Consider the following 20651-nt stretch of genomic DNA (forward strand, 5'->3'; position numbering starts at 1 on the left):
TTGTTCACTGCCTCAAGTGGTGTTGCCAAGGCTGATAGATGGTGACTGGTGAACACCCTGTCCTAGAACAACAGTCTTCTTGATGCTGATGGTAGGGCAAACATCCTGCAAGAAAGGGAGAGGTGATTCATGAGTATTTGTAGTTGCCTTTTGTCACAACCCAAAGTTGTGATTTTTTGTTTATGTGTGTGCTTCAGCACCGCTAAATTATTTCCCTCCATTTTTGTCGCTTTCTTTGCACGGTAGAGCTCTCTGCTGCTAGAGGGAGCTCTGGTGCAACGGGGGATTTCCCGCCAAAATTACAGCTTCTTTGTAGTGTGCATTCCTTTTGCATCGTAGTGATGCTCGCCGCAAAGAAGTTCCAGCCATTTGTATTAGAGTCCATGCCATGTTTTTGGCCGACTCCTAATTTAGGCACACGTGGCGGCTAGCGATTGGCTTGCTAGCCGTACATAAGGCTTGGGTAGTTTCCGCCCAAGCTGGAGGAGGGAGGAGAGAGAGTTATTCTGTGTGAAGATCTCCAAGTGCTGTGGACCCTCGCGGATCCAGCGCGCCTCCCCTAAGCAGGCAGAGAGAGGCAATAGAGCCAAGCCTACGGAGCTTTCGCTTCTCGCCTCTCCCCGTCGCCGAGCACAATCCTAGACGTATCCCTTTCCTATAATTTCGGACCCCGCGGAGCCTAGCAAACTCCGGGGAAAACTTATCGGACCTGCGGAGCCTGAATAGCTCCGGGGAAACTTTTCGAATTCAACTTAACTGGACCCGTGGATCCTAGCAAACTGCATGGGAGCAATCGTTTTGTCAGAGTCCTCCAACGAGGGCTCAAGCGGGAGCTGTGCCTGGAAACCTGTCCAGCCTACATCATGCCATCTTCGGTGTAAGTAAATAGTCTTTTCAATAAACCGTTACGCCTCCGTGACTAATTCTAACTCGCGTGCACAAGATCATCCCGCGGTTTCTCCCACCCCGCGTGTCCGGGCTGACGGCCACAGCCCGCGTGCACCGGAGACGGGTCCGGTACGACCCCGGTTCGCCCCTGGCTTGCCCATGTTGGCCAGAATGGGATCGGAATCACTGCCGTACATGGCGACGAGGGTGGGCTCGGGGCCCAGCCCGCACACCTTTCTTCATGGGTGGTGAGTGCAGCATTGTCAGTAAAAAGGAGCTCCCTAATAAGTATGTGCCTCACTTTTATCTTGGCCTTTAGACACGTGAGATTGTAGAGTTTTCCATCTGATCTTTTGAAGGTATATGCCTTCCTTCAAGTTATCAAAAACGTAGTGCAGCAGCCTAGAAAAGAAGATTCCAAAGAATGTGGGTGCCAGAACACAACCTTGCTTCGCTCTTCATCTCAAACCTTTCAGAGGTTGATCCATCAAACTGAACTGTGGCCTGCATGTGTTCATAGAAGGAGTGTATCATGCTGAGTAACATTGCAGGGCATTCAGTCTTTACCAGGACCTTGAACAAACCTGCTCTGCTGACAGTGTTGAAAGCTGTCATCAGGTCAACAAATGCTACGTACAGTGACTTATTTTGTTCTCTGAATTTTTCTTGCAGTTTTAGTAAGGAGACTATCATGTCCACTGTTGATCTCCCTGCTCTGTGAATCTACACTGTGATTCTGGGTAGATGCAGTCAGCAAGTTGTTGCAAGTGTTTCAAGATGACTCTGGAAAAAGCCTTTCCTGTGATGCTGAGGAGGAAGATGCCCCTATAGTTGTTGTAGTCACCCTTACCTCCTTTGTTTTTGTAGAAAGTGATGATGTTAGCATCATCATGCATGACTTGGAATACTTCATCTTCCTTCCAGCAGCACATTAGTAGTTGATGAAGATGTGGTAGCAGGCTAGCTTTCCTGCACTTGAGAAACTGTTCTGGGATGCCATCCTCCCCTGGTGCTTTCCCATTTGCTAGAGAGTCTCTGGCTTTGCTAAGTTCTTCGCATGTAGGTTCTTTGTTTAGCTGTGCCAGCACAGTTAGAGTTGGAAGTTGATCCAGTGCCTCTTCTGAGATGTCTGTTTCATTGAAGTAAAGCTCTAAGTAATGTTCGACCCAGCATGACATCTGCTTGTTCTTGTTAGTGATTTTTACTTTGTCATCTTGAGACTTGAGGGGGACAACTTTAGTGACAGTTGGGCCAGGAGCTTTTTTCAGGGCATCATACATAACTCACAGGTTTCCTTCATCTGAGGAAAACTGTATCTCTTGACATAGGTCAGTTCAGTACTGGCTTGTGTAGTGTTTGACTATTTTCTGTATCATTGCCCTGGCATGTTTCAGCTTAGCTTTGGAACTTTCTGTTGGATTCTGGTTATTTCAGGTAGGCTATGTTTTTAGTTTTAACAAGTGTTCTTACTGTGTATCGAAATCCAAGAATGCAGGTCCTGGCCAGCTCGAGAGGTGAGGGCAGTTTCTGTCTCTGAGCTTTGTGCCAGTGCCTCTGGCAATTTCTCCCACCATGCTGCTTTGCTCACCTACTGGTGCTTCCGTCACTCCAGGAAGACTGGAGACGCCACTCTGCAGACCAGTGAAGGTCCATCACGTGCAGGTCGGGGGGCAGTTCAGGCGGTCCCCTCTGAGTCCGGTCTGGCGGTGGTTCGTCTGGTGGGGTCGGTGTACTGGCGGTGGCCCGTGATGTATTCCACGTAGATGTCACAGGACCAACGGATGGTGCCGAACACCATGAGGCAGTGCATGAGCTTGGCGTAGTGGCGGGAGACATGGCAGGCACTCAGGACGCTCTCGTTTCTGGGGTCCCAGGCTCCGAGCGTTCCCATGATGAGAGTGTCGACCGTCACGTCCTAGCCGCGGCCCCTCAGGGTGTTATCCAGCAGGGCGTACTTCTCCTGCTTGCGAGCCTGGCCGTCGGTGAAGGCTTGATGCCAGTTCTCAAAGGGGATGGTAACGTCCACAATCACGACCTTCTTGGCCTCTTTGGGGATCACTATGTTGGGACGCGTCTGGCTTTCGCGGCCCGGGACGGTGGCGGGCTCAAAGTGGCATCTCCAGTCCGGGACGGTGACGGACGCCCCTGGAGACGTCACTTTGCAGGAAGACTGGAGATGCCACAGCAAATAGGCAGAGCTCTTTTCTCCCCAGCACCACCTGGGGTGATGAGGAACAATGGTCATAAGCTGATGGAGAATAGATTTAGGTTGGAGATCAGAAGGCAATATTTTACAGTTAGGGTGGCCAAAATCTGGAACCAACTTCCCAGGGAAGTGGTCCTCACCCCTACCTTGGGCATATTCAAGAGGAGGTTGGACGATCACCTATCTGGGGTCTTGTGAACCCAGCATTCATTCCTGCCTGTGGCAGGGGGTCAGGCTAGATGATCTGATCAGGTCCCTCCTGACCCTAGCTACTAGCTACTATGAATGAGTGGTAGCATCTCTTCCAAGTGTGCCTCAAACCAGTTTTTATTTGACAATTTCTTTTCCCCAAATTCTTCTGTGGCTGTTTCCTGGATGACTGTTCTTAGTCCATTCCAAGTTTCTTCAGCATTTGCAGTTGGTGCTTTTGCAGACTTAGCTAGCTCAAAGGTCAGATTTCATAGATTTCATAGACATTAGGGCTAGAAGAGACCTCATAAGATCTTTGAGTCCAGCCCCCTGCCCCAGGGGCAAGAAGTCAGCAGGGGTCATAAGATCCCAGCAAGATAAACATCCAAATTTCTCTTGAAGGCATTCAGAGTAGGTGCTTGAACCACCTCCAGCAGCAGTCTATTCCAAACCTTGGGGACTTGGACAGTAAAGAAGTTCTTCCTTATGTCCAGCCTGAAACAGTCCTGGAGGACTTTGTGACCATTTGACCTTGTCATCCCTTGGGGCGCTCTGCCGAACAGATTTTCCCCGAGTTCCTGGTGAGTACCCCTTATAAACTTATAGGCAGCCATCAGATCACCCCTGAGCCTGCACTTTTCCAGGCTGAAAAGTTCCATAGCTCTCAGCCTCTCATCATAAAGTCTGTTTACCTGACCTCTGATCATGCACATGGCTCTCCTCTGAACTCTCTCAAGCTTCTCCGCATCCTTTTTGAATTGTGGAGCCCAAAACTGGACGCAGTACTCCAGCTGCGGCCTCACCAAGGCTGAATACAGTGGGAGAATGATGTCCTGGGATTTGCTTGATTCTTTGAAAGTCAAGGCACTTGCTTTGGACTTCTGTGCTGTGTATGTTAATTCTTGACTGACTCTTATGCTTGCCTCTATGCAGCTTCTTTGGTATCACTTTCACTTTGCTGCTAATAAGGGAGTGGTCTGTGTCATAATCTGCACTGTGATGAGTGTGGGTATATTGTACACTGGGCAGGTCTTTTCTTCTGGTGATCATGAGATCTTATTGATGGCAGTGGCCAGATTGTGAGTATCTCCATGGTACTTTTTGATGCTCTTTTCCCACAAAGTAGGTGTTAGTGATACACAGGTGGTTTAAGGTGCAGAGTTAGAGACGACATTGGCCATTTTCATTCATTTTCCTGATGCAGTGATGTCCCAGGTATGTTGGCCTAGAGTCATGAACTGCACCTTCTCAAGCATTAAAATTCCCTAGGAGGAGAAGCCTCTTGTTTGATGGTAGCTGCTGAATGATTTTTTCTAGAGCATCATAGAAGTTATTTTTACCATCTGAGCTTGCCTTTGGTGCATAGGTGCTAATGATATTAACAAAACCGTCAGTTGATTGTAGTCAGAGTGAGATGATGCAATCTGATGTTCAAATGGGGGTCTCAATGGTTTTGACCAACCTATTACAAATTGCATATCCGACCCCATGTAGGTGAATATCTTCTGCAGTCTTACCTTCCCAGAAAAAGGTATAGTTGGCCTCATGAATGGGGACTGAGTTAGCTAATCTGCTCTCCTGAAAGACTGCAATGTCAACATTAAGTTTTTACAGCTCTTGATCAATCATTGTGGCCTTCTGGATATTATCTGTCATCTGTAAATTGTCAGTCATGTCAAGACACATCATCCTGACATTGCAGCTTCCCAGCTGCAAGGTTTTAATATTTCTTTTCTTGTTGCCTGGTTCTTGATTCTCTTTTTTTTACTTTTGGTTTAACCCCACACACCAAATGAAGCAGGTAGACCATGACAGGTTAGCACTTTAATGGCTGGGAGTGCCCAGGTAAGGCGGGTGGTAGCTGACCAGTGAAACACAATTGGTTCCTCCCACTGACAAAGGTGACCCATGGTGCTCTACTCCACCAATTGTGTTGATCTTATAACCCATGACTGCCCTCTTCTTTGTTGCGCCCATGCAAGTAACAAAGGTGGAGTATGCTCTCCATTTAGTTTTAGCTGCAATGGCCTGGGAAGTTGATATGGAGACACTTGATTTGTCCATATATCAAGGTTCCCGTCTTGGCCCAGCTAGTTGATCCCAAAGGAGAGGCAGAAGCTAGTACATTTGGAGCCAGCTTGGCTGCAGGAACTGCTGGTACAAAGAACACCTTCAGTCTGTCCGCTTTTTGGGGCTCCACTCCTAAACTGATTGCCAAACAAGGCTGGAGAGCCCAGTCCACCCTGCCATGACACCTACCTTTTAGTTGCATTTCTTCCACCAGGAGTAAGGACTATACCCATGCCCCCCCCCCCATTCCCCCTCCTAGGTTGCTTCATTGCCCAAATCCATTGACACCATAGAGGTTGCTAGGCTATAACCTGCCACCCAGCCCTTGGCATTGAAAGATGCAGATAGTCTTGTCTACTATCATAATAGTAGCAGACTTGGCCTGGTCTAACCTGACATGTATATTCAGCTAATGGTCCACTGTAACCCCCAAGTCTTTCTCTGCAGTATTACAGTCTAGGCAGTTGTTCCCCAGTCTGTATTTGTGTATGTGGCTATTCCATCCCAAGTGCAGAACTTTGCATTTGTTCCTATTGAATCTCATCTGATTGACTGCAGACCATTTCTTCAGGTCATTCTGGATCGTAGACCTACCTTATTGCAGATTAGGAGTTTTGAAGTGATGGGAGCCCAAGAAGGGTGGCTCTGCCTTAAGGAAATGATCCTTCGGGCACAAAGGGAGACAATCCCGATGCGAGGAAAAAGAGGGAAAGGGGCCAGGAGGCTTCCCTGGCTGACCAGAGAAATGCAGGGCAGCCTACGGGCCAAAAGGTGGGCACATAAAAAGTAGAAACAGGGAGAGATCACCAAAGAGGAGTATACCTCCTCTGCTCGCGCTTGTAGGGAGGCAGTTAGATGGGCCAAAGCTACCATGGAGCTGAGGATGGCATCCCAAGTAAAGGACAACAAGAAATTGTTTTTTAGATATATAGGGAGTAAAAGGAAGGCCTAGGGTGGAATAGGACCTCTACTAAATGGACAGAAGCAATTTGTGATGGACAGGGGAGACAAGGCTGAACTCAATGAGTTCTTTGCCTCAGTGTTCCTAAGTGAGGGGCAGGACAAGGCTCTCACTGGGATTGGCAGCAGCATGGCGCCAGACTACCATGCGTAGACCCTGAGATGGTGCAGAGTCACTTGGAAGAACTGGATGCCTTTAAGTCGGCAAGCCCGGATGAGCTCCATCCGAGGGTACTGAAGGCACTGGCCGACATCATTGCATAGCCACTGGCGAGAATTTTTGAACGCTCGTGGCGCACGGGCCAAGTCCTGGAGGACTGGAAAAGGGCCAATGTATGCCCATTTTCAAGAAGGGGAGGAAGGAGGACCCGGGCAACTATAGGCCAGTCAGTCTCACCTCCATCCTTGGCAAAGTCTTTGAAAAAATTATCAAGGCTCACATTTGCGAGAGCCCGGCAGGACAAATTATGCTGAGGGGAAACCAGCATGGGTGCGTAGCAGGGAGATCATGCCTGACTAATCTAGTCTCTTTTTATGACCAGGTTACGAAACGCCTGGACACAGGAGGAGGGGTGGATGTCGTTTACTTAGACTTCAGGAAGGCCTTCGATACGGTATCCCACCCCATACTGGTGAACAAGTTAAGAGGCTGTGACTTGGATGACTACACAGTCCGGTGGGTGGCGAATTGGCTAGAGGGTCACACCCAGAGAGTCGTGGTGGATGGGTCGGTGTCGACCTGGAAGGGTGTGGGCAGTGGGGTCCCGCAGGGCTCAGTCCTTGGACCGATACTCTTTAATGTGTTCATCAGCGACTTGGACAAGGGAGTGAAGTGTACTCTGTCCAAGTTTGTGGATGACACAAAGCTATGGGGAGAAGTGGACACGCCGGAGGGCAGGGAACAGCTGCAAGCAGACCTGGATAGGTTGGACAAGTGGGCATGAAACAACAGAATGCAATTTAACAAGGAGAAATGCAAAGTGCTGCACCTAGGGAGGAAAAATGTCCAGCACACCTACAGCCTAGGGAATGACCTGCTGGGTGGCACGGAAGCAGAAAAGGATCTTGGAGTCCTAGTGGACTCCAAGATGAACATGAGTCGGCAGTGTGACGAAGCCATCAGAAAAGCCAATGGCACTTTATCGTGCATCAGCAGATGCATGACGAATAGATCCAAAGAGGTGATACTTCCCCTCTATCGAGCGCTGGTCAGACCGCAGTTGGAGTACTGCGTGCAATTCTGGGCGCTGCACTTCAAGAGGGATGCGGATAACCTGGAGAGGGTCCAGAGAAGGGCCACTCGTATGGTTAAGGGCTTGCAGGCCAAGCCCTACGAGGAGAGACTAGAGAACCTGGACCTTTTCAGCCTCCGCAAGAGAAGGTTGAGAGGCGACCTTGTGGCTGCCTATAAGTTCATCACAGGGACACAGAAGGGAATTGGTGAGGTTTTTTTCACCAAGGCGCCCCCGGGGGTTACAAGAAATAATGGCCACAAGCTAGCAGAGAGCAGATTTAGACTGGACATTAGGAAGAGCTTCTTCACAGTTAGAGTGGCCAAGGTCTGGAATGGGCTCCCAAGGGAGGTGGTGCTCTCCCTTACCCTGGGGGTCTTCAAGAGGAGGTTGGATTTGCATCTAGCTGGGGTCATCTGAACCCAGCACTCTTTCCTGCCTATGCAGGGGGTCGGACTTGATGATCTATTGAGGTCCCTTCCGACCACATCTATGAATCTATGGAGTGTCTGCAGTTCAACCCGGCTTGATGTCATCTTCAAATTTTCTAAGTGTGCACTTGATCACGTCATTTAAATTATTAATGAAGATATTAAACAATACTGGTCCCAGGACCAACCCATAGGAAACTCCTTTTGATACTTCCTTCCTACTAGATATTGAGTTATTGAGGACTGGTCACAGAGTGTGATGATCCAACCAGCTACATATCCACTTGACAGTACTTTCATCTAGTCTGTATTTCCCATGAGAAACCATGATTTTGCTCTCAAAGTAAAGATGGTCACTCCAGGAGAAAAATAACTCGGGAACAATTAGAGTTAAATCACTCCCAGGAGAAACCAATGTCTGTTTATGTTCCCTTCTGAAAGCAGCCATTACGCAATCCTCCAGCATCCCAGGGTGCTTTGCTCCCTCGCATCCCCCAGAGCAGGGACTACAACACAGCCCTTTACAATTCCACAGAGTGCTGCAGGGAGACACAGGCTGACTCTGAGCAATCTGGGTCAGCCATCAAAGCTACTCTGTACACTGCTGTCATCTGTCTCTGGGCCTGCAGAGCACCCTGACGTGTTCACAGGGTCCTCTAGCTGTGGAGTGTCAGCACTGCAAGCTCTCTGCTCTTCAGGGTTCAGAATAAATGTCTATTCAGGCATTTCTGGGTAAGTTTTTCTACCAAGAGAACAAACCTTGGAGAAATCTTCCAGATCATTTGAATGTGTGTACTCAGCCTTTGACAATTCTATTATGATGTAATACAACCATGTGATGTAATTGGAAAACTCTGTTTTAGTGATCACACCGAGGCATGATGCAGGCTGGATTTTTCAATCAGCTAATTGGCCATGTAATAGTGTTTTTTTAAAAACAAAATTAATAATTGCCTAAAAATATGATTCTGAAATATCAGTGGGATAATGATTTTTGTCTATTTTGTTTTATCTCTGTATAAAAAGAATTGTATAAGCCGTGTGTAGATGAAATGAGGGGCGTGTGTACACAACACTTTAAAGCAGGCTAAATGCTTTTGCACTGCTTTAATGATGTCAGTGTTTGCATGCCTTGGCAGCATATTGCACATTCCAGCCACTGTAGGAAATTCAGCAACGTAATGTGCCTTAAATGACTTGGGGCTGCGCCAACAGCCATAGAGTGAAGCACTGGGCTCCATGCAGCTCAGGGGCTCTGCAGGAAGCCCTGCAGCAGCCTGGGAAGGCAGGCTCTACCCAAGAAAAGCCTGATTTCCACCCCCTTCTCCCCCTTCCCGGAACCTGCCTCCCTGAGCTGTGCGGGGGCCCAGTGCTTAATTCCACAGCTGCGGTGTCTCCCGGGAGCACCTGAGCTGGGTGCCTGCAGGTGGGTGCCTCCTGGGGGAGACCACCACTACTGCGGAGGGAATTACCAGCCCTCCCCCGCAGCCTAGGGAACACTCTGCCTGCCAGCAGCTTGCCCTCCCCTCCCCACTGCTAGAGAGGCAGATAAGTGCAGGGTGTGTGCACAACACAGGGGCTTTAAGGGCCCCAAATTGAAGTGGTGAGTTTAAAAACCCACCGCTTCAATTTAGGGCCCCCATTTCATCTACACATGCCTACAGATGGTAAACTAGGGCAACTGCATGTCTTATTTTTCAATGTCTTTAGCAATTTTTTCTAAAAAATATAGCTGGAGTAGTAGCCTAAACAAAAAGGCAGTATCAGATAATAAGTGAAGTAATATTTATAAATAAAATGTTGTAATAGACATATAACCTACTCTATGGTATGTTTTTCAAATTTAACAAATTGCTTCCTGGTCTGTTTTACTCTGTCAAAGATGACATACTTAATCTGTTAGGTTTCCATGACAATCATCTAATTTAATATCCTGTGATTTAATTAACAGGTAGTAACCAAAAATATACAGTGAAAATGAACATTTTACTAAAGTAATAGAGCTGTTTAAATAATGTAAGCTGCTTAAATGATGTTAGACTCACAATTGGGACCACAACTATTTTTAATTTCCTACTGTTGTTCTAATAAATAATATAAATATTAAAACATTCCTTAAGAGAAGATAATTTTGCTAGTGTTGTTGCTTAAGTATTAGACATTCAGTTCTCTTTTAAGAAAGCAAGTTTGCACTTTCCTCTGTATTTTCTTACTGTCATACTATCGTTAGACATTTATATATAATTGTTTTGATTTAGTGTGGATAGCTCATAAAATAAGTAATCAAATGATTTGTTTCTAACAGTCATTTATAGTATGCTTTTACTCCCAGTGAAGTCAAAGACAAAGCTCATTTTTATATCAGTGGATGTAAGATTGGGCCATATACAAATTACCCTGGTTTACCACTGTTTTTTAATTGTCTGGTATCCATGGAAACCTATTTTATCTGAAAAAGTAAAACTTCATCCTTTAGAAAGGAAAGCACAGTTTCTTTCTGCCTCCATTTGTTTAAGTCCTTTTATATGCATTTTTCCCAGATGCCAAAGAAGTCCTTTATTCCTGATGTCTATAATTTTGCAAAATGGGTTTAATTTATCTGGGAGCAAGGTGATGGCTGAGAGGGAGTATATTCTGTTTGTCTGTGTATGTGGTATTAAGGCAGGAATGGTGCATAACATACATATTATTTAGGTACTCTTCCTACCCTATTAAGTTTATGAAATAAAAGAAATATATGTTGTTTTGACAAACCCTTCTTTTCAAATAAAGATATTTCTGAAGGCAATTTAAAAACATGTGTGGATTAATGTGCCTGCACTTGCTTTTATGTTACTGTTATTTAGCCAATTTCTATCATCTGCCATCAAAAAAGGATTTCGTCTTGCATCCACCCTCCCTTCAGTCGTTGAGTGTGATGAAAATGTAAATGACACTTACCTGGATGTGAATCAAATTATGAAACCCTTGATTATGGAAGAGGCTTCTCAGGTAAAAAAATAACTTTTTTTTTAACTTGACCCAATTTTATGCTGGAAAGGTTAGTGGAAGATGGACCATCGAATACTGAATCCCTGGAGATGTAGATTCTTAAAAACTTTTTTACTAAGATGGTTCTTTCTGCATTTAAATTAATTTGTCATTTCTTTACATTTTTATAGTTATATTGATTCCTGCTGAGTGGAAATTCCCTACCAGCACTTTCATTCAAACTTTCTGTTTTTCATAATTTATACTATATTTACTTGAATCCAAGACCAGGGTTTTCCCCCCTCATTTAACATAGGAAAAAGTGTGCTTGTCTTAGATTTGAGTACAAGGCAAGGGACAAGCATCTGCTGCAATTCCCCAGAGTTAGTCACAGCTGCTGCCTGCTCCCCACAGCTTCTGCCCTCCTCACCTGCCTCCTGCCCCCCTCCCCACAAGCACACAGCAGTTTACCCTCTGCCAGGGCCAAAGCTGGCAGCACCACTGCCGCCACTTGCTTGGCTGTAGAGCCCCTGCAACTCAAGCATGTTCTGGTCTTTGTGACCCTGAAAGATGGGGGGAAATCTTTGAAAGCCACCCTGCAATACATGCTGGGTGAGCAGCCATAGGTGGTACACCTCTTCACAGAAACACCTTGTGTGTTCACTGTAGCAGCATCATTCCCAGTGAAGAAGCAGGTTGCAGCAAAGATAGCCTCACCCATGCCAGGGGAAAACAACCCAACCCCAGGATACAGTGCCTTCAGGGGATGATGTCAATGGCCCTAGTGGGGAGGTGCATCTCCCAACGTTCAGTTGTTGTTCTGTGGAATCAGGCCAACTCTCAGGATCTCAATATTATGCTGTTAGACAGGAGGGTGTAACACAATTTCACATATACAAACACACAAATCAATTAGGTGCATACACACGCACACTACCAGCTCAGGCACATACACATTCAAACCAGCCTAGGCACATGCATATCTATCACCAATTCAAGCACATATACTATACACCCCAAAAGCTAGACACAGATCATTAATTCGTATATCATGCACACAATGCCATATATATACACACACACTCTCACTAGCAACTCAGATACACACACGTTCAAAATAACTAGTCTAGGTTCATGCACACCCATCACCAGTTTAAGCCCATACACGCTACACACACCAAATTTAGACAGAATCAGTTACCAGTTACCAACACCTGCACATCCAATAAACATATGTGGATTACTAATTCATATACCACACACACACACAATGATATGTATATATATGTGTATTCACTAATTTACACACATACTACTCACCTACACATACACACTGGTGAGTTCCTAAGTTGGGTGTTGTAATGTGTATGTATGTATGTGCTTGGTATACTTGGGATACCTGGGGAAAGGTTAAGGTAAGAAAGTAGAAGTGTAGGGAGTTAAAGTTACCAGAACCAGGATTAGAACCGGTAGACTACAGGGCCTGGGCTGAAGAACTGAGGCTCGGGGGTAACTTTAGGTTAATTGATCTTAATTGATTAAAATACAACGCCCAAAGCCTGCAGAACAGGGAAGCCATGCCAGCACAGAGGCTGGGACTGGAGCCAGAGCTATGGGGGAGCTGAAAAGGTAGGTGGGGACAGGGAAAATAGGACTATGGGAAGGTGTGGGTGTTAAAGAGGGGATCTGGATGTGGGGAGCCAGAGGATGACTCTGGGGCAGCTAGAGAAGTTGCAGGTAGCGGCAGTAGGTGCTGGGAGCTGGAGAAAGGCTCCAGCTGCTAGAGAAAACTGCAGGACAGCCATGAGGAGCTGGGAAACTGCGGGGGGGGGGGGGTGACTACAGAAGGTGCAGGGGAAGCCTGAAAACAGAGAGATGGACAGCAGAAAATCACAGGAAAAGCAGCAGGAGAGACTGAAAGGTGGCAGGGGCAGCAGGAAAGCAGAGAAAAGCAGCAGAAAGTCACAGGGAAAAGGCAGTAGGAGCGTGGGAAGCAGGGGGACAGCAGAAAAATTACAGGAAAAGCAGCAGGAGAGGCTGAAAGGCAGCAGAGGCAACGGGAAAGCAGAGAAAGGCAGCAGAAAGTCACAGGGAAAAGGCAGTAGGAATTGAGAGGAGATCGGGAAACTAGTGGAAAGGGGTGGGGACTGGAATTGAGAGAGAGAGAATGGGGCTGGAATTTAAGATAAGGAAGGGACTGGGATTCAGTAAAACATGACCCAACTCAGGGTTGTTTGCAAGTAACAGTGGTTTTATTGAACAGGGGAGATGGTGACACAATGTCTAATTGGTTCCCTTGCACCCACACACACATACACACGCACAATGGCAGCAGGGGTTAGAGAGGCTTGGTGCAGGGGCTGAAGTCCACTGAAGTCCAGGAGGAGAGAGAGAGAGAGAGAGAGAGAGAGTCCAAATTGTAGGAGGAGGTGTGCAGGTAATATCTACCTATCCAGGCTGGAAAGGGGTCCTTGTCCAGTCAGTGTTGTCCAGAGGGGGGTTGCCAGCAATGCCTCTGGATGGATAGGTGGTGTGGCATGGTGCTGGTTCAGATGGAGAGGGCATCCCACTGGGTCTGTCTTCACTGCCCCTTTTTATAGGGGCAGACCTTGTGTGACCCTAGTAACAGGAGGCATGCCCAGGCAAGGGTCAGCCCCTAGTGTACTGAGCATGTGTGCTCCATGCAGAGATGTGCAGTTTTGGGTGTTTGTAATGGTGGGGTACAAAGGTGGAGTTGCTGGTTCTGCAGGGTCTTTTGTCTTTCAAATGCTGGGTTCCTGACTCTTCCTGGGTGAGGTCCATGGTTCCTGGATGAATCAATGCGAGGTGATAGCTCAGTTGTTACAGGCCATTCAGTAGAGGTCTGCTACCATTGTATTTCAATCATTCCCAATCATTCTCATTCATCCGGGCACCAATTTACATGGGAGGGGTACATGACTCATACAGTTGCAACACGGAATGCCCAGGCAGAGGACAGAAGATGGAGGCTTGACATATAAAATGGAAACTTGACATGACTTTGGTTCACTTATAAACGCAGGCCTAAACCATACAATATCCATATGAAACCATAAAAATCAATACGAAAATGATAATAATACAATATACAACAGTAAAAAAAATCAATACAAACCTAATAATTATACAATGTAAAACGGTGGATATCCAAAAACTTGCTACCAAAATAAAAATGTTTAAAGCTTATCCTAAGTCTGAGCTCACTCATACTTATCTATAGGAAATAGAGAGGGAGAGAAAAAGTCAGAAATGGTTGGGGAAAGGGGAGGGAATGCATTTTAAAATAAATAAATAAATAAAGGTTAGGTTCCTTGATGAGACCAAGGGAACCTAGAAGGTCAGGAACCAAATAACTGATACTTCCCTGACTATGAATGTTTCCTAGTCTTGGCTCATAGTGTGACAAAGAAAGTGTTAGCCAAAGAGGCAGCAAAACTGTGCATTTAGAGTTTAAAAATTTAAGATGATAAACTGGAAAGGAAAGAGCAGTTTGCTAGTAGAAAACAAGTCCCTTGACTGCAAAGGGAAATTTTTGATCTATCCTAGATGACCTACAGCCCTTCCATTTTTCTCCATCTTTCTTCTCTGCCTTTCCTATCACCTTCTCAAATCTCTCACAATGCTGATCTTTACTCTTGGCTCGCTCAACATACACGGATACAGGAACTCCCAGAAAGTGAGCATCTCTGAATTCCAGAACCAGGGATGGTTAGACTTCACCTTCTTGCAAGAGACGCCTACAAACGGGGTTAATGAGGCATACTGCACACCACATGGAGGAGAAGAGCTTTTCTCAGCTACAGCAGCCACTCCATCATGGGTGTTGCCATCCTCTTTTCACAAAAACTATGGCTGGTTTCAGTAGTTGCTCAGGAAGTCATCTCATTGCATGCTATTGGTCTGAATCATTTTGGAGCAGTGCCACCTCATCCTGTTTAATACCTATGTACCCAAGAAAGCGGGGAAGAAGGTATGTTTTTTCAGGATTCTGGCTGACCCCATAGAGATTGTAACCAATGACAACAACATCCTCATCGTATGGGGTGTTTTTGCCATTAGGAAAGTTTAGACTGAAATGAACTGGAGCCCCATTGAACAGTACCACAGTGAACTCCACCCTCCACCCAATAGCTACAGACCACCATTCTGTAAGACAGCATACCTTCATGAAGACGAACTGCAGTGCACATCAGCATACACTGCACATCAGCATACACTGCACATCAGCATACGCTGCAGCATACCTACATGAAGCCGAGTTGCAATATTCACAGATGAGCTGTGAATACCTGCATGAAGACGAGCTGCAGTGCACTCTCTATGGCATGCCTAGATTGGATGTATATCACTGAACACCACCTGCCTCTACTTCACTGAAGCTATGTTGTTCCATCAGGACGCTCAGACCACAGGTCAGGTCTGGTGTGAACTGGACTTTCCTGACTTGATTCACACCAAGTACTCTACAGGTGCCTCAGCATTAGCTTCCTTCAGGATACCTACTTTTGCAACTGCTTCATGTATCTCTGGAGGACTTGGGTGGCCTCAAGAAGTGACTTTCTCTTCTGGAAGCAATGATAGGAAATGGGAAAAACACAAATCAAGATTTTCTGCTAATAGTATACATAGCAGATGATCCAGTATTGCTCCCACAGTGTGCAGGAACTTGAAGTAGACCTTACAGAGATTGAGGCTGCCCTGAGGGATGCTGATAATGACCAGGGGCTGTATGAGAACTTCAGGCTCCATAAAAAGTGCTTGAGAGAAATGGTAGAAAGAACAGGCCAGGGCTCATGAACTGAAGCTCTTTTCCAAGAACCCACAGTGGCTGATTCCTTGGCCCAGTTCTTTTTCAATTTAGAGAAAAGTATGCAAAACAGAAGATTGTCAGCCACTTTAAAGCCATGTTGAGCCAAGTGCTCATGGATCCTGCCAAGATCCGAGAGCATACTGTTAGCTCTACAAGGACCGGTGTGCAACTGAGCCTGCCTTCCCAGAGACCATTCAGCACCTGCACAAGGGCCTCCTTAAGCTTTCCACATCTGAGGTGGATGAGCTCAAACAAGAGCTTTTTTAGCACATCACAACCACTGAGGGCCCCATCATGGGGGAGGCACCAAACCTTGATAGAATACCTATGAATTCTTGAATTCTACAAGCCTTTTCTAACTCTCCTTGGCCCAGACCTCCTCCACATCTTTCAGGTGAGCCTTGAAGATGGGACCCCCCCCCTCCCCATGTCAGCTGCTAATGGGTAGTTCTCACACAATTACTTTATTTGTATATAATTGGTACTACTTTTAAAATTGTGATAAAGAGTCTTTAAGAAAAGGGTCTTTAAAGGAAACAATTAGTTGCTGAAAATGAAACCATACAATAGGGTGCAAACTAAAGGAGGTACTACATAGTCTGAAGAGCTTGAGGGTCAAAGTCTAGATTTGTGTAATGGTCAGAGTTCCATTATTTTTAATGTAACAGGTAAGAATAGTATTTTGCACTTTTATGGTCAGTCAGATATTCTGACAGTTAAGCCCAGAGACATTCTGAGCAGGTAATAATAGAATTTGACCCCCAGTGAGCTTTAAAACAATCAAAATTCATGACAGTCATTTGCCATCCAGCATACATATAATTGTATAATGCATAGTAGTTCTCTTTCAGTATCTTGCATTAGACATTACACAGACATAGCCTAATCCCAACATGATTCTTGCCTGCTATAGGGGAGAGTAAAATAGAATGAACTGTGCACACAAACAAATCAAGACACAGTGTGATTAAAATACAGAAAAGCATTAACTGGAAAGCCGTTACTGTGGAATTTAGTCACACACACTGCTGAGCTAGGAGAAGGAAAGAGCAATAAACTCTTTACTACCTGAGCTCATTGCAAAGCTATTACAGATATGACCTAATTATTTTTGTCATCTGTGTCTAGGACAAGTGGAAAATATAAATAGGACAAGAAAGTTCTCCCTTTGTAAAATTTAGAATGGATGTTTACCAGCAGGATCATAAAACATATTTGGAAAAAACAAAGATTGAATTGAAGATACTACTGAGCTTTTTTACAAGCAAAGGAAACCTCTTTTTATTTTAAGACATGCTGTTATCTTTGTCAAATTCCAATTTCAAATAAGCAGTCTTTAATGGATTTGAAATAAAAAATTGTAGGATTGTAAATCATTAATATGATTCTAGTATGGAACTTCTAATATCCTTTTTAAGGAGTATTATCATTATTATATATTATTATTATATAGCATTATTCTGTAGTATTATTTATCATTACAAACCAGAGGTGCCCAACATCCAGCCCATGGAGCCTTGGAGTCTGGCCCACAGAGCTCCCTATGGATGGGAAGTTTGGTGGTGGGGAGCAGCGACCGTACCACCACCCCTTTCAGCTGCCAATAGTACAAGCCTCATGGGGTGGGTTGGATCTGGACCATGACCCTCCCCCCACACCTCTAGATTCAATCCAGGCAATGCCCCCTTCCTTCTGGACTGCCAAGTTGGGGCCAGGCTGCACCTTCTTTTTCCCACAAGGGCACGCCACGCTCCCTTCTTCCCACAGGGCTGGGCCATGCACCCTTTCCTCCACCCAGCCAGGATGGGGCTGGGCCATGACCCTTCCTCCCATGGATTCAGGCAATGATCCATCCCCCTGTATGGCTTGTTTGGGGCTGGGCCATGCCCCCTCTCTTTGCCCACAGAGCTGGGCCATACATTCTTCCCTCTGCCTGGCCAGGTTAAGGCTGGGTCATTCCCCCTTCCTCTCACAAAGCCAGGTCATGCCACCTCCCCCTGTGGGGCTGGATTGGGGCAAATCATAGCCCTTTCCCTATGTGGGGCCAGGTTGGGTCTGGGCCAGGTTGGTCCTGGCCCAAGCCCCCTTCCACTGTGTAGCTGGATCACGGCTGGGTTGTTCTCTAGGGCAGCGAGATTGGGCCCCCCAGGATCTGGATGCAGAGGCATCAGGCACTGCCCATCCAGCCTGCCAGTCAAAATGGTTGAACTGCACTGATGGAGCTGCACTCTGTAGTGTGTATGTCAATATAATGTTTTTGTCATAAAGTTTTCCATATTTATGATGGAAGGAAAACCTTAAGACTGTGTTGTTACTTACTGGGTGCCTCTATATGTGCAGTTATGGCACATGAATAAACTGTGGAGTTTATTGCTCTGGAGTTAATTGCTGTGTGGGCATGCCTTTTGAATATGTGCCCAGGAGCAATTCATTTTGCAGTTTATTCAGGCACAGCACATGGAGCCCAGGTGGAGTAACCCTGGCTGGCAGGAGGCTTGGCTGGGGGGAGGGGGGCAGGGGCGTGGTCAGCTTGCCAGCCCGGTGCTGCTTCCCCTGGCTCAATGTGCTGTGAAGGGGCTGGATGGGGCATGAAGGAGCTTCAGCACAGGGCGTTGAATTACCCTTGTGTCCCAGCCAGTCAGGCAGCATCTACATGTGTGCTGCTGCAGAATTTTTTACTCTACAGCAGGATAGTACTTGTAAATAGTACTTATAAGTACTATCCTACTGCAGAGTAAATTTAGTTTACTCCAGCCTAATAGGGGAGCATGTACAGACACTGAGCCATTTACTGTACAGTTAATTAGTCAACTGTATAGTAAATATCTCATGTAAACGCCCCTACTGTGTACTTATATGTGTTTTATGTAAAAAGAATATTTCTCTAGTACTTCATGACCAGCTTTACATTTCTTTTTATTAATTAAAACTCACATGAAAGTCTTCAATCAGGCAGAAATGTGAAGTTGTGAGTATCATTCTAATGCATATCGTGATTGTGTGTAGCATTACTGGTTATATCTCTGTATCTGAGCAAATATATAGTTAGCTAAGGGATGATTGACATCTATGTGCAGAAGCATAAATATTGCTTGGAATATTATTTTAATTTTCTCCAGCGGTTCATGGATGTAGAAACTATTCTATTTGTAGAATTGTTCTGCCACAAAAGGAGAGTCAAGGGCAGGTAAGACACAAGACAGACATTGATAAAAATGGAATTGTAGGAGGCAGACATGACAGTATGAGTCAGTTGGAGGGCAATCTGAATCAGAGATGAAGTATAAGATGTCACAGGCAACTGTTTGACCTGTGTTTGCTTGAACCTTGCTTTTGCTGCAATTTAAAAGTCAACTGAGTCTCATACTGTTTAATAATCATAGTATGCAAATAGGGATAGGAAAATGCTCAAGTGCACACACTTATATGCATGCATCTACACACATACTTATGCTGACTGCTACAAACATTAACATGCGACTTGCTGAAGAATACTCCCTATTTCACACATTAAATGCTTTTTGTAGCAGAACTCACTTTCAGAAGCAGAGGGGTTCAGCTGGTTGTACTTCCTTATGGAGACCTCTTTGTTTTAAAACTTGAAATAGCTAAGAAAAAAGTTTCATTATTTTTAAAAAAAGGTCTAATTTTGAGAAAAATGCCAGATAAGTATAATGCTGTGAGTGATATCTTGCTCTACCTTATTGACTAGATTATTGTCTGTCTGTGTCTACAGTGTCTGGATATGCATTTTACCATTCAGGGGTAATTTGTGCTTAAAATCTTTAAAACATAAACTTGTCAAATCCGAGGCATATGATCTTTATAATTTAAGATGTGCGTGACGTTTAGCCATCAAGTTGCTGAAATTACTGCACAAGATCCTCTTCTAGTATAAATTTACATCGCTCCACTGAAGGGAATGAAACTATGTCAGTTTATGCCAGTTTATGATCTGGCTCAATATACTTATGGTAATGGCCTACTGTAAAGACAGTAGATATTAGTGGCAACTAGAAGCTATGCTTGGCTGAGTGGAACGTGCTAGAGTCAGATTATCATATTCCAAATGGTTACACATGGGCAATCTCGGAACAATACAAATGTAGCAAATCTGTTCCAACTTTAAAACTACTTCATCCACATGTAACAATTAGAGTGTAATGCCTGTGGCTCTTTTAAAATGCCTCCAAATGTAAATATATCCTTTCAGTTAAGAAGCAAAGAAAATATTTATGACATGAGATGAAAATTTGGCCTCCTCAATGTTTTAATATGTGTATTTAAGGCAAAATATCTGTAAGGGGTCTGCAAAGAGGTCTGATTCAGCCCATGGAGGTCCAGTCTAGCACAAGGGATCAGCCTTACCAGCCTGGGACAGACATTACTTATAAACCCCTGTTTCAAAATGTCTGAAACCTGTTTGAGATAAACCTGGTTGAATACAGTATCAGACTTAATTGATAGAACTCAAACTGGGATTCCGGATGGCCCCAGGGGAGATGCAGCCAGGCCCAGGGTCAGTGAGGACCTAGTCAGGGAACTTCTGGAGGGACTAGACGTGTTCAAATTAGCAGGTCCTGACGATCTCCACCCCAGAGTGCTGAGGGAAATGGCAGAGGTTATTGCGGGACCCCTGGTGCAACTTTATGAGCACTCGTGGGGCTCTGGTGTGGTGCCAGAGGACTGGAAAAGGGCCAATGTGGTCCCCATTTTCAAAAAAGGGAGGAAGGAGGACCCAGAAAACTATAGGCCCATTAGTCTTACCTCGGGCCTGGGGAAACTCTTTGAGAAAATTATCCAGGTGCACATCTGCAAGGGGCAAGCAGGGGAGTGTATGCTTAGGGGCAATCAGCATGGGTTCATTAGAGGCA

At 45.5% G+C, this 20651-nt stretch overlaps 1 protein-coding gene across 6 annotated transcripts in view; it reads left to right on the forward strand.

The window, feature by feature from the left end:
- The window catches only part of ADGB (androglobin), a 299037-nt gene that overhangs the window by 108578 nt on the left and 169808 nt on the right, over positions 1–20651 (forward strand). For all 6 annotated transcript variants that reach the window (XM_019488363.2, XM_019488361.2, XM_019488358.2 and 3 more), the window contains one exon: positions 10823–10967. In XM_019488363.2, the coding sequence (XP_019343908.1) occupies positions 10823–10967 (145 nt within the window). The remainder of the gene's footprint in view (positions 1–10822; positions 10968–20651) is intronic.

This window comes from Alligator mississippiensis, chromosome 1, assembly GCF_030867095.1.
Source record: "Alligator mississippiensis isolate rAllMis1 chromosome 1, rAllMis1, whole genome shotgun sequence".
In the NCBI taxonomy this organism is placed as follows: domain Eukaryota; kingdom Metazoa; phylum Chordata; order Crocodylia; family Alligatoridae; genus Alligator; species Alligator mississippiensis.